The sequence below is a fragment of the Leptopilina heterotoma genome, unplaced genomic scaffold, assembly GCF_015476425.1.
Source record: "Leptopilina heterotoma isolate Lh14 unplaced genomic scaffold, ASM1547642v1 Lhet_123, whole genome shotgun sequence".
NCBI lineage: Eukaryota > Metazoa > Arthropoda > Insecta > Hymenoptera > Figitidae > Leptopilina > Leptopilina heterotoma.
The window spans coordinates 4463956-4478643 of record NW_025110842.1 but is presented as its reverse complement, the minus strand read 5'-3'; the positions used below and the strand labels follow the sequence as shown (position 1 = coordinate 4478643).

General features: G+C 19.8%; 1 protein-coding gene across 3 annotated transcripts in view; it reads left to right on the top strand.

Annotated features, from left to right (window-relative positions):
• The window catches only part of LOC122512689 (telomerase-binding protein EST1A-like), a 143594-nt gene that overhangs the window by 17666 nt on the left and 111240 nt on the right, over positions 1-14688 (top strand). For all 3 annotated transcript variants that reach the window (XM_043628681.1, XM_043628680.1, XM_043628679.1), the window contains exons 11-16: positions 809-982; positions 2857-3381; positions 3634-3712; positions 6871-6981; positions 9652-9876; positions 12387-12448. In XM_043628681.1, the coding sequence (XP_043484616.1) occupies positions 809-982; positions 2857-3381; positions 3634-3712; positions 6871-6981; positions 9652-9876; positions 12387-12448 (1176 nt within the window). The remainder of the gene's footprint in view (positions 1-808; positions 983-2856; positions 3382-3633; positions 3713-6870; positions 6982-9651; positions 9877-12386; positions 12449-14688) is intronic.

The window sequence follows — 14688 nt, the reverse complement described above, 5'->3', positions numbered from 1 at the left end:
TTTAATTAAATTCCTTAAAAGAAATTAATTATTTTGAAAAGTTGGTAATAAAAATTCTTCATAAAAATTCAATTTTAAGAAACATTTAACTATTCAATAAATTATTTAGTTTTGGATTTTAATAATTGAATTCTCGTAGAATTTTTTAATAAAAATTGATTTCAAAATGAATTTCGATGAAAATTATTTTGGACAATAATTTTAATATGAAAAGCAAAGCATGAATTTTTAAAAATAATTGATTTTTGAAAAGGTTTAAAATTCAAATCTTTGGAATTATAAATTTTTCGTACTTTTTACTAATAATTAATTTAAAGAAAAATTGTAGTTAAAAATTGTAGAAAATATTAATTTGAATTTAAATGATGAAAATAATTTTGAAGAAGTTAGAGTAACAATATTTTTATATAAAATAATAATTTTATCACTGGATTGTCTTTAATATTTAATTATTATAAAAACATGAAGAAGTAAATCACTTCGAGTCGAAGACTCGGAGTGATTGACTTCTTCATGATTTTTTTAATAATTTTCTTATAAAGTTATTGAATTTAAAAAATTTTTAAGATTTTAAGACTTTTTTTCAAACACTTTCTTTTAGCAGAATTTTATTGAAAGTAATTGAAATTCAGGTGATAATTTTATTATTTATGTAAATAATTAATATAATTAAAATAATAGGTAATATTTTCTAATTTGCTAAATTTCCAATTTTTCGAAAAATTTTGTTTTCTTTTCTTTTTTTAATGTTTATTTTAAAGGATTTTAAAAGTATTCAAAAAATTGATTAAACTTTTTGTTCTTTTAGGGAAATGGAGGGAATTGCTCAAGCTGAAGTTCCTGTTTTTCAATCTCTTCCTGGAATGTTTGCGAGTCACTCAAATTTTCAAGGAGCACAAGGAGAAGGTGGCGCGCCCGCTCCTTATTTCAATGAACAACTCGGTAATTCACGACCGTCTTGGTATGATCCCTATTCTGAAAGGTAAATAAATAATTATTAAATTAAATTAATTCGAAAAATTACAAATTTCAATTTTGAATTTCAATTAGAAATTTTAAAGAACTTAGATTTTTGAAAACTTTGAATAATTCAAATTCTTCTGAAATTAGTTGAATCTTTTTAACACGTATTTAATAAATTATTAAAAGTAATAGATTTATAGAAGAATTTTAGTTAAAAACACTTTAAAAAATTGAATTTTGTAGATGTAACAAATTATGTGGAGAAATTCAATTATTTTTAAGAGTAACAATGTTCTTCGCAAAAATTAAATAATGTTAAAAAATTTAGAAAAATTCTCTTAAAAATTTTAATCATCTTTATAAATATAATAAAATTCTTCTCCAAAATTCAATTATTTTCAAAAATTTTAATAAAATTCTTGGTACAATTTCAATTATTTTCAAAAAGTTTCCTCAATTCAATAATTTTCAATATTATTTTAATAAACATTTCCTAAAGAATTCAATTCTTTAAAAAAGAAATTTTAAATTCTACGCAAACATTTAATTATTTTTATAAATAATAAAAATTCCACAGGAATTCAATCATTTACAAATACTTTATAAATTTTTTTGCAATAATTCAATTATTTTCATAAAAAATAATATTTCTCTTCAGAGATTCAATTAATTTCAAAGATAATAAATTTATCTTTAAGAATTCAATTATTTTCACAAATAATAAAACTCATCTAAGAATTTCAATTTTTTAATGCAATTTTAATTGAACTCTTCAAAAAATATTATTTTTAAAAATTTTATTAAAATTCGTCAAAATATTCCAATTATTTGAAAATTTATTGATAAAATTCTTTATAAGAATTCAATTTTAAGAAACATTCAATTATTCAATAAATTATTTATGTTTGTATTTAAATAATTGAATTCTCGTAGAATTTTCTAATTAAAATTTGTTTAAAAAATGAATTTTAGTTAAAATTTCAGACACTAAAATCGAGTTCTTTCGAGAAATTATATTTTTGAAAATAATTGATTTCTTGACAAGAATTTTATTACAAATTTTGAAAATAATTTAATTGTTTCGATGAAAATTAAAATTCTTTCAAAGAATTTAATTAAAATTGTATTAAAAATATTTTTTTTGTATTAAAAATAATTGAATTCTTCTATTAAGAATTGAATAAAAATTTTTGAAGATAATTAAAATCTTTGTAAGAATTTTTATTTATGAAAAAAATTCAATTCTTTCAAGCAAGTTTATTAAAATTTTTAAAAATGATTGAATACTTGACAAGAATTTTATTAAAATTGTTGAATATAATTGAATTTTAAAGAAGACTTTTATTATTTATTTAAATAATTGAAATCCAGCGAATAATTAAAATATTGAATATAATTGAATTCCTGCGAAGAATTGCATTATTCATGAAAATAATTGAATTTTTGGGAAGAATTTTATTTTTTGAAAATAATTGAATTGTTTACAGGAATTGAATTATTTACAAAACATAAATTCTTGCATAAAATTCTTCGCAATAATTCAATTATTTTCATAAATAATAAAACTCATTGCAGAATGTCAATTATTTTTAATAAAATTTTAATCGCATTTCTTGATAAATCTAATTATTCTTAAAAATGTTAAAATTCATTGAGAAAATTCAATTATTCAATAAGTTATCTATTTAAAAGTTTTGGATAATAATTTAATTTTGAAGAATTTACTAATAAAATTGCATTGTTTTAAAATCTTGGAATAATTTGAATTTTTCATACTTTTAATTAAAAATTCTATGGAACTAATTTTTTTTCAAAAAGCTTAATCGAAATTTTTGAAAATTATTTGAAGTTTTTGTTTTCTAATGTATATTTAATGAAGAATTTGTTTTCCAGTTTCCGTTCAGCGAAACATCATTTTCTTCTATTGGACATTGAACGAGCCGATTTGGAATTACAGTGGATTATAAGTTCAGGTGGTTTACAAACTCATTGGGAGCGTGTCTCGTACATTAGACATTTCCTACAACAAAGTCTACAAAATCTATTGGAAACTGATATTAAATTTTGTCAAAAGGAAAATGTTGAACAACATTTTTGGAAAATACTCTTTTACAATATGATTGAAATTTTGAGGAAAAATATGCCGAAGGAAAATGCTGAGGGACGCGAGAGATGTAAACAAATAATGCTCAATATTATCGACGAGGGCACTGTTTATTTGGAGAATTTATTGGCAGTGCTGGAGAGGGTTTATAATTTTAAAATCGATCCCTATCTCACATCGTCAATGTCGCCAAAGGGTTTGGGAATTATTGGACTTGTTTTAATTAGCGCTCAAAAGATATTCTTGTTTCTTGGCGATTTGGCGCGTTACAAGGAGCAAACCAATGAAACGACTAATTATGGAAAATCGAGACAGTGAGTTTTTTTTTTCTTTTGGTATTCGGAAGATTTTTGGAAATTTATGTAAATAATTTTAATTGGATAAATATCTAATTAATTATTTCGTTAATTATGTTAATTATGAAAATTATGAAAATTTTCCAAAATTACTGAATAATTATAATAATTATAATAATTACTGAATTATAGTAACTTTTTGTTTTGTTTTGGAAATTTTACTTAATTTTCGATTGGGAAATTAATGAGAATTAATATTTTATTTTCTAGTTGGTACCTGAAAGCTCAACAAATAAATCCGAAAAATGGAAGGCCTTACAATCAACTTGCCTTATTGGCGCATTACGCTGTAAGTTAATTTCGTTAATTCGAAAACAATTATTATTATTATTATTTAGTAAATTGTTCTTTGAACCGTTTTTTCAAATATTGATAAAAAAACAGCCGGTAATTTTCCAATTTAAAATAATTTCTCAATTTTTCACGAAAACATAAAATCCTGATTATTCTGCTAAATAAATAAATAAATAAATAAATAAATAAATAAATAAATAAATAAATAATAATAATAATAATAATAATAATAATAAAAATTTTAAGAATTCTAATTGTCAATTTTTTCAATTAGAATTCTTTTAAAACACGATCATATTTAAAAATAATTTTTATAAGTAAACATTTTAAAAGTAAAATTCATTAAAATATCAAATTCATTTAAATTAAATTTAACAAAATTATTAATTGTTTCAATTGTTTAAAATTATTTTCGCCGCAAATTTTTCGGAAATAGAATTATTTTTAAAAAGAATTTTAATAACATTTTTTCAAGAAACAAATTTTTTCGGAATTATCTAAATTAAAAATTAAATTATTCAAAACTTGAATAAATTAAAAACTATTTATTTTTCCACTGGAATAAAATTTTTTAAATAATTTCAATGAAAAACCCTTTGAGATTTAATTATTTCCAAAAAATTGCAACTTTAATTCTTCCAAAATTCAATTATTTTTTTTTTAGAAATTTTTGAATAAAATTATTCAAAACTTTAAGAATTTTTAAAGAAAAATAATTAATTATAATAACTTTTTGAAATAAAAATTTTAGTATTTTTCTACTTTTGCTTCCCTTGAATTTTCAAAGAATTTAATTTAAAAATCTTTTAAAATTTACTTAATTTACTAAAATTCCTGTTGTTAACGGTTTAAATATTCAATTATTTTCTAAAATATTCTAAAATTTTAACTGAAATTATTTTTCTAATCAATTCCTATCAGAATTCAACTACAAGAATTGAATTATTTCAATGGAATATTTTTTGTAAATATTCATAAATTATAATTTATTTTCAAAAATACAATTATATTTATAATTTTTAAAGATGAAAAAATCAAATTCTTGAAAATATAAAATTTATTTTAGTAAAATTTTATCAAATTTTTCATTGTTTAAATTTTTTAAAATTATTTTCGGGAATTAAAAAAAAAAATAAAAAAAAAGTCTTGAAAAAATTTTAATTATTTTTCAAAAATCTCATTTTTTCAGAATTTCCAAATTAAATCTTTCAAACAATCATTTTTGAAAAATATATATTTAAATACTTTTTTTTTCATTTCATTAAAATTTCAAAATACTTTCAATGTAAAACTATTTAAAAAAATTTATCATGAAAATTTGAACTGCAAGTCTTGAAAAATTCAATTATTTTTCAGAATTTTTGAATAATTTTTCAAAATCATTGAATTTCTGCAAAGAATTTTATTTATTTAAAAAATGAATTTAATTTAATCAAATAATTTTATTAATTTTTTAGAAATAATTGAGAATATCTGTGAAGAAATTTATTAATTTTTTTATAGTAATTGAATTTCTGCGAATAATTTTATTAAATTTTTAAAAAATAATTTGAATTCTTGAGTAGAATTTTTATAATATATGAAAATAATTTAATTTTTCTAGAAAACTGAATTATTTTTTGAAAGTAATTATTTAATTTCTGTATAGAATTCAATTATGTTTGTAAATTATTTAATTCTTGTGAAGAACTTTATTAAAAGTTTTTAAATCATTGAATTTCCATTAAGAATTTTAATAATTTTTAAAAATAATTGAATTCCTGTAAAGAAATTAATTAATTTTTTTTTAAATAATTTAATTCTATCAAAGAATTTCATTAATATTTGAAAATAATTGAATTCTAACGATGAATGTGATTAATTTCTTAAAATAATTGAATGTTTGTAAAGAAATCTATTTATTTTTTAAAGTATTTGAATTTTTGCGAAGAATTAAATTAATTTTTGAAAATAATTAAATTTTTGCTGAGAATTTAATTAAAAGTTTTGGAAAATAATTGAATTTTTTCGAGGAATTTGATTAGAATTGTATTGAAAATATTTGAATAGTTGTGAAGAAATTTATTAATTTTTTTTAAATAATTGAATTTCTGCAAAGAGTTAAATTTAGTTTTGAAAATAATTGAATTTATGCTTATAATTTAATTAAAAGTTTTAAAGTAATTGAATTCTTGCTAAGAATTTTATTATTCTTGAAAATAATTGAATTCCTGAGAAGAATTTTAATAAAATTTTTAAAAATCTTAATTAAATTCTTTTAAAGAATTTCTTTGAATTTTTTTTTGAAAATAATGGAGTTTCTTTAATAATTTTAATTGAAAATTTTGAAAGTAATTGAATTTTATTAAAATTTGTAGAGAATAATTAAATTCTTCTCAGAATTTTTATTACAATTTTCTAAAATAATTTAATTCATTCAAGAAATTTTATTAAAAATATACAATATAATTAAATTCTTTCGAAGAATTGAAACTATTTAAAGGTTTTGACAATAATATTGAATTGTTTCAAAAAATTTCTTTAATTTATTGAATATAATCGATTTTGTTAATAATTGTAATTAATAATTTTACTATTAAAATTTTATTAAAATTATTCATAGAAAATTAAACTCTTTTAAACAATTTTATTAGAATTTTTTTTTAAATAATTAAATTTTTTAGAAGAATTTATTTTTGTTTTTTTCAAAATAATGTAGTTTTTTGAATAATTTTAATTGAAAATTTTTTAAATAATAGAAACAAACAAAGAATTTTTTCAACATTTTTAAATAATCGTGTCTTTTAATAATTATAAATAATAAATAAATATTTGATTTTTCAAGTTTATTAAAATTGTATTGAAAGTAATTGAACTCGTGAAAATTGAATTGAATTGTTTCGAAGGATTTAGTAAAATTTTAGAAAATAATTTCGAATTTTTTGAAAAATTTTATAACGAATTAAGAAAAAAATTAAATATTTTCTTAAAATTTTTGAATTTTCGGAAAGATTTTACCATTTAAGAAAATAATTGAATTGTTTTGTAAAATTTTATTAAAATTTTATTGAAAGTTTAATTTAATTTAATTTAAAAAGAAAAATTATAGAAACAAACTTAGGACAACAACAAAAAAATAAAAAAGAAACTAACGAATAAACTTTTCTTTTTCAGAGAAGAAAATTGGACGCTGTTTATTATTATATGCGATCGTTAATGGCGTCAAATCCATTTCAATCGGCCCGTGAGAGTCTTATTGCTTTATTCGATGAAAATAGAAAAAAAGTAAGTAGAAAATGTACTTAGTTAATCTTTTAAAAAAAATTAAAAATCTAATTTTATGAGATAATTAATTTAAATTGTTTCTATAAATGTTTTTTTGCTGCCAAGTATCTACATTATGTGAGTAAAAAAAACAAATTCAATTTTTGAAGACTTTTCAATGATATGCTTTATATTTAGTTGTAGCTTCTTCAATTTTTTTGATTGGCACGTCATTTTTCAGTTCACGTTGCAATTAATATAGTTTTTTTGATTGTTACAAAGTTTACTTTTTTTTCATACCTAGTTCAGCTGAATCATTGAAATTAGCTTTCTTCATTTCGTCGAATTGTTTTTTTTCGTTTTCGTTTCTTCGTTTTTTAGAATTTACTTTTTTTTTCATAATTTATTTAATTTTTGATAAATTTGAGAATGAAATTTTGTTGATTTAACTGGTTAATTAATTTGTTAAATTAGTTAATAAAATTTAGATAATTAAATTAATTATTTAGTTAATTAATTCACTTACTTTTTCAAGTAAGTGAATTAATTAATTTGGTTAATTGAATTAGTTATTAAATTTAGTTAATTAAATTTGTTAATCTAGTTAATGCAGTTAATTTTTGTGTTTTTATTCGTAATCAAAGAATTTCTTTTCTTATTATTTGTTTCAATTTGTAATTGAAAGATTAATGTAATTAAAATATAATTATAATTTTATAAAAATTTAATTATATTTATTTAAATTTTATTAAATTTTATAATTAAAATAAAAATTATATTTCAATTTTTATTGTGGAATTTGAAAAAAGAAATGTTTATTTTTTGTTTTTTCGGTTCAATTGAATGAATCAACTTTTATAAGTTTATAATATCTCCAACATATTTCATTAATTTAGTCTTAGACAAAGCTTCAACTTAGAATTTAATTTTAATTTAACACAGGGTTGCCACAAAATTTGATTATATTTTTCCCTGATTTCCAGACAGATTTTTGACTTTTTCCCTAAAGAATATTTTAATTTACTCTAAAAATAATTGGATTCAGAAAATTTTTGAAATACGTTCATTTTTGAATATTTTTAATTGTAAAATTATTAGGAACATCGATGGATTTTTTAAATAAATATTTAATCATTAGATATTATTATTTCGTCACAAGAATTATTAATTTTGTTGCAAAAAAAAAAAAATTTAGAAATTAATTTATTTTAATTTTTGTATTAATTTTTATACTCCTTTTTGTAATTTTTGTAACTTTTTATAATTTTTAAATCAGAAATAATTCAATATTTGCATTATTTTTGTAAAGAATTTTCTTAAAATATTTAAAAATAATTGAATTCTATAAAGAAAATTTATTTTTTTGGAAAATAATTGATTTTTTGTAAAGAATTTTATAAACAAATAATTGAATAATAATATTAAACAAATAAATGATTGAATAAACAAATAATAAATTGAATTCACGCCAATAATTTTTTTATTTGTGAAATTAATCAAATTCTTGCCAAGAATTATTATAAAATTTTTGAAAATAATTGAAATTTTACGAAGAATATTATTATTATTTATAAAAATAATTGAATTTTCTTAAAGAATGTTTTAGGCAATCTTGAAAATAATTGTATTGTTACCAGAAGTTTCTTTTTTTGTAATTGAATTCTTGTAAAAAGCTATAGTAAAATTTTTAATAATTTTTAATAATTAAACGTTTGAAATGAATTTTATAAAAATTTATTATTTTTTCAAAATAATTGAATTGAATTGTCACGAAGAATTTTATTTCAATTTATGAAAATAATTGAATTCCTTTGAGAAATTTTACTGAAAATAATTGAAATGCTACAAAAAATTTTATTATTTATGAAAATAATTGAATTATTTTTCTAAGAATTGTTAAAAAATTTTGAAAATAATTGAATTCTTTCGAGATATTTTATTAAAATTGTATTAGAAATAATTGAATTGAACTAAAGAATAATTGAATTCTTATGAAGAATTTTAATATTTATAAAATATAATTAAATTGAATTGAATTGAAGAATAATTGAATTTTTAAAAAGAATTTTATTACAATATTTGAAATCATTTGTATTTCTTTGGGAAATTTTACTCAAAATAATTGAAATTTCAGGAAGAATTTTATTATTTATGAAAATAATTGAATTATTAGGTACGAAAAGTTTTTATTTCTTTTCTACTTTAATTCTTGTGAACAATTTTATTAGAATTCTTGAAAATAATTGAATTCATGCGGGAAAAATTTTATTATTTATGAAAATAATTGTATTACTGCGAAGAATTTAAATTATTTAATTATTTCGATTAATTTAATTAAAATTGTATTAAAAATAAATAATACTGAATTCTTTAAATTCCCTGATTTGTTGCAACCCTGCAATTTTTAGTTTAATGTTTCATTTGTATAATCTAACTCTAGAATCGTTTTAGAATTGAAAGAAAAATTCTTTTCTCATTAATAAAAATTTATTGTTTAAACACTCTATTAATAAACGAACGAGCAAAAAATTACAAAATGTAGATTATTTTCATTTAGTGATCATTGCAAGGAAATTTGTCAGTAGTTATCATTCTCGAGAATTATTATTTTCTCGTTTTTTTTTTATTTTTCTTTTTTGAAGTTAAATTTTAATACTAACAAAGGAAATTTTTAATTTTTAATTCAAACAGTACGAATCGACGGAAAGAAAGAGAAAAGAGGAACGTGAATGGAAGGAGAGAGCGCGAATGAAAGAAAAGGAGGGTTCAAATAATATTGGCGGAAGTTTGCGTCGCGAAACATGGATTCATCCCGGAGGTAAACGAATGAGACGAACAACTTCTGCGTCAACGGCCAATGAAACAATTATCCCGGATAGCGATTCGGAGGATTTGGCCCAATTGACAAGTGTGGAGGTAATTTTTTCCTTTTTTTTTAAATTTTGTATTTGTATTTCCAGATTTTTTAATTCTGAAACTTTGCTTTTTTAAAATTTTATTTTACGTTTCAATTTTATTTTATTTTTCAATTTTATGTTTCAATTTTGTTTCAATTTTATTTTATGTTTTAATTTTATCTTATGTTTCAATTTTAGTTTAGTTTATTTTAGTTCATTTACGGTATGAAAGTTTAAAAAATCCAACTTAATTTCAATTAAATTTAATTCTATTTTACTTGAATTAAAAATATCAATTTTATCCCAAATTTCATAAAATTTAATTCAATGTCAATTCAATTCAAATAATTTCCAATTAAAAAAATATTCAATTTTTGATTAAATTTCAAAATACTTTTAATTTTGAACAAAGAATAAAAAATTCAATTTCATTTTAATAAAATTCAAAACAAATTACGATTCAATTAAAAATAGTTTCAATTTTAAAACGAAAATTCAATTTCAATTTAATTCAAAATATTTTCAATTTAAAAAGAATATTACGAAAATTCAAGTTCCAAAGTAAATTTAAAATTGAAATAAATAACAAATCAGTTAAGAATTTTAAATATTTATATATTGAAAATATTATAAATTTTGACAAAAATTCAATTTTTAATTAAATTCAAAATAATTGCAATTCAATTTTTTATTTCTCAAATTTTTCAAGTTTCAAATTCAATTTTAATCAAATTTAAATAAAAATAAAAATTCAATTTGAAAAATTATTTTCATTTATTTAAAATTGATGTAAAAATAATTGAAATCCTGTGAAGAATTGTTAATATTTTATGGAAATAATTGAATTTTTCCGAAAAGTTTAATTAAACTTTTTTTGAAATAACTGAATTCTTTTAAATTTTAAATTTTAATTGAAATTCACCAAAAAAATTTTTTTTTTGAAATTTTAATGAATATTTTCAATTATTTGGAAAAAAATTATTGAAATATTTTTTGAAAATTCAATTATTTTCAGGCAAATTTTTAGAATAAATGAGATTAAAAAATAAAAAAGAAACCATGAAGAGTTACAATTGTAATTTTCATTAAAAAAATTGAATTTTTGTAATTTAAGAATTGAATTTTAGTTTCTTTTAGAATTTCTGGTAAGAAATTGAGAAAATAAATTTAGAAAATTTGACTTGAAATATTAAAATAATTTTTTTTTAAATTCCAAATATTTTGAAATATTTAATTGTTTTTTTGTTTCAAATAGAAAATATTTTGAATTGAATTGCAATTTATTGAAATTTCATTTAAAGTGGATTTAAAAATTTATTTAATTTTTTTTGTTATTTATTTATTTAATTAAAAACATCTTGAATTGAATTAAAATTATATAATTGAAATTGAATTAAATTTTTGAAATGTTGTTTAAAATTGATAATATATAATTTAAATTCATTTTAAAAAAATTGAAATTGAATTGAATTTTTTGAAATTTCACTTGACGGTAACAATATTTTCTCAATTCAATTGTTATTTATTTAAAGATTAAAATTGAATTTGAAAATTGAAATACTGTTTACATTTCAAAAAAAAAAACATTTTAATTGTAATTAATTTTGAATTCATAATTAAAAATGGAATTTTTGAAATTATTTATAAAATTAAAAATGTTAAGAATTGCAATTGAATTGAAATTGATTTAATTCTTATGGTATTTTGATTAAAATTTATAACATTTTAATATAAATATTTAAAATTTTGAATTGATTTGTTATTTATTTCAATTTTATTTTATGTTTCAATTTTATGTTTCTTTTTTATTTTGTTTTAAGTTTATGTTTCAATTTTATATTTCAATTGTGTTTCAATATTATTTTATGTTTTAATTTTGTTTCAATTTTATTTTATGTTTTAATTTTATGTTTCAATTCTAAGTTTTAATTTTATTTTATGTTTCAAGTTTATGTTTCAATTTTAAGTTTCAATTTTAAGTTTCAATTTTATTTATGTTTCAATTTTATTTATGTTTCAATTTTATTTTTTGTTTCAATTTTATATTATGTTTCAATTTTAAGTTTCAATTTTATTTTATGTTTCAAGTTTATGTTTCAAGTTTATGTTTCAATTTTATGTTTCAAGTTTATGTTTCAATTTTATGTTTTAATTTTATGATTCAATTTTATGTTTCAAGTTTATGTTTCAATTTTATTTTATGCTTCAAGTTTATGATTCAATTTTATGTTTCAATTTTTTTTATGTTTCAATTTTATTTTATGTTTCAATTTTATATTATGTTTCAATTTTGTGATTCAATTTTATGTCTTAATTTTTTTTATGTTTCAATTTTATATTATGTTTCAATTTTATGTTTCAATTTTATGATTCAATTTTATGTTTATGTTTCAATTTTATTTTATGTTTCAATTTTATATTATGTTTCAATTTTATTTTATGTTTCAATTTTATGTTTTAATTTTGTTTATGTTCCATTTTTATTAAAAATTATTTTTCTATTAAACAAAAATGTATTTTTTATTGCAGGTGAACAAACGATTCATTACCTCGTATTTGCACGTTCACGGAAAGTTGATAACAAAAATCGGGTGAGTAATTTTCCACTGTCAAATTTTTTAGGCTTTGCACTCTTGTACTAAAATCTACTATTTATTATTTTTTTCACGATTGGTTTTTACTAAAACTTTAAAATTAATTTTCATTAATTAATTATCGAGTGCGAAGCCTAATTTTCTTAAGTTCGATGTACAATCCTAACAATATTTAAGTACAGGAGAAATAATTAATTTTTATTGTCCGAGTTTTGAAAAACAAAGGGAAAAAATGCGTGTGATTGAAAGTGAAATACCATTTTTTTCCTCCCCCCTTCTTTTGGATGAAAAATATTGCCAGGGTACAAAAGAATATTGTAACATAAGTGAATCCCATTTAGCTTTTACCTCTTTCTCGACAAAAGAAGCGGTTATTACCGTATCCGGATACTCGATGAATCTGAATGCAGAAAGACGGAGAACAAAGAAACTTGTGGTTCAAAAAGGGGGTTGAAGAAGAACGTACAGTCTGTAATACAAAGCTGTTCCGTTGCTCGATTCTTGTATTATATATCTATATACACTCTTTCACATTGAACAAATCGTTCTTCGGAAGCGAGGAAAAGTCCCGAGTTATTTCAAGCAATAATTATTACAAGTAAAAGGTGTAAACAAATGGGAATAATTGCCAGTCACAAACGCTAATGGTGCTAATTCAAAGAAATTGTCGTTAATTTAAAAAAAATCCTACATTTTAAAAAAGACAAACTCCCTTAAAAAGAGGAGAGAAAAAAATTCTATTCAGAAAAGATTCTATTTATGTTAAAAAAATTCTAAACCTTCTCTAACTTTAGGTTTTTTTAAACTTGTTTTTCTTTTTTTAAGACTCTTTTAAAATTCTTTTAGGATTCTTTGTTTAGGAAAAATTTAAAAAAAGAAAGATTTTAAAGGAAATCTTTTCCTTTAGAATCTTTCTTTTTAAAATTTTTCTCCCTTCTTTTAATGGCAAATTTCTTGTGTCAATAGGAAAGATCGCTAATTTTCAATTCGCAAAGTTTGAATGACTTTGTGTTGTGCTAAAGAAGTATTAACTGTAGTTTACTATAAAATTCTTCATTCGTACATAGGTGAGTTTACTTTTCTCACCCGCAAATCACTGTTTTCTATGGCAATTCCCTTGAGTGTGCTTGCAGCAAATTTCGCACGTACGTTTTTTCTTTTTGATGAGTTCAATGAACTTTTAAAGAGAAGAGAAGAGAGAAGGATTTCTGTTAATCTCAACTTTCCTAGAAGTGTCACCATAATCACAATTGTTTTTTTTTCTTTTGCTTCGTCGATCTTCCCCGAACAGTTACGTCATTATTGAATTCACGAGTTGATAATAATTTCTATAAACAAATAAGTATTTTTTGGGTGGGGATTTGTAATATCTCTAAGGTTCTATTTTATTAAAACGTTGGATCAGATTTAAAAACAATTAAGAGACTTGCAGAAAATTTAATAATTGAAATGGGTATGCTTGTCATTAGAACATATCGGAATAAAAATCATCAATGAGATACTATGTATGTGAATCACAATTCGTACTTGTTGAACAGGTATGCTTGCCACTAGAACATATCGGAATAAAAATCATCAACAGAATGATACTGTGTATGACAATCATAATCCAGTACTTGTCAAACCTAATCTAGTACCTACTTTTCGAATAGATATGCTTGACATTAAACAATATCGGAATGAAAATCATCCTTAGGATGATACTAAATTCAAAAAGATGGTCCTGGAGCTTATTGTCGTAAAGGTATGCTAGCCACTAGAACATGTCGGAATTAAAATCATCATCAGGATGACACTAAATTCGACAATGATAATCTAGTACTTGTCGAATCTAATCTAGAACTTTTCGAACAGGTAACTTTTCGTATAGGTATGCTTGCCACTAGAACATATCGGAACAAAAATTAAATACAGTTTGACATTGCAAACAATATTCCACTTTGAATATTTGCAAATCTAGTATAATCTAGTAATTGTGGAATAGGTATTCTTGCCACTAGAACATATCGGAATTAAAATTAGTAATGAGATCAGAATCAAATACAGTAAATTTTAATCCAGAATTTTTTTAATAGGTATGCTTGCTGTTAGAACATATCGGAATATAAATGATTAGTAGCATGGGTATAAATGATACTAAATTTGACAAAGATAATCTAATAATTGTCGAATAGGTATGCTTACCACTAGAACATATTGGAATTAAAATCATAAAAGATTTGGATATAAAAATTACT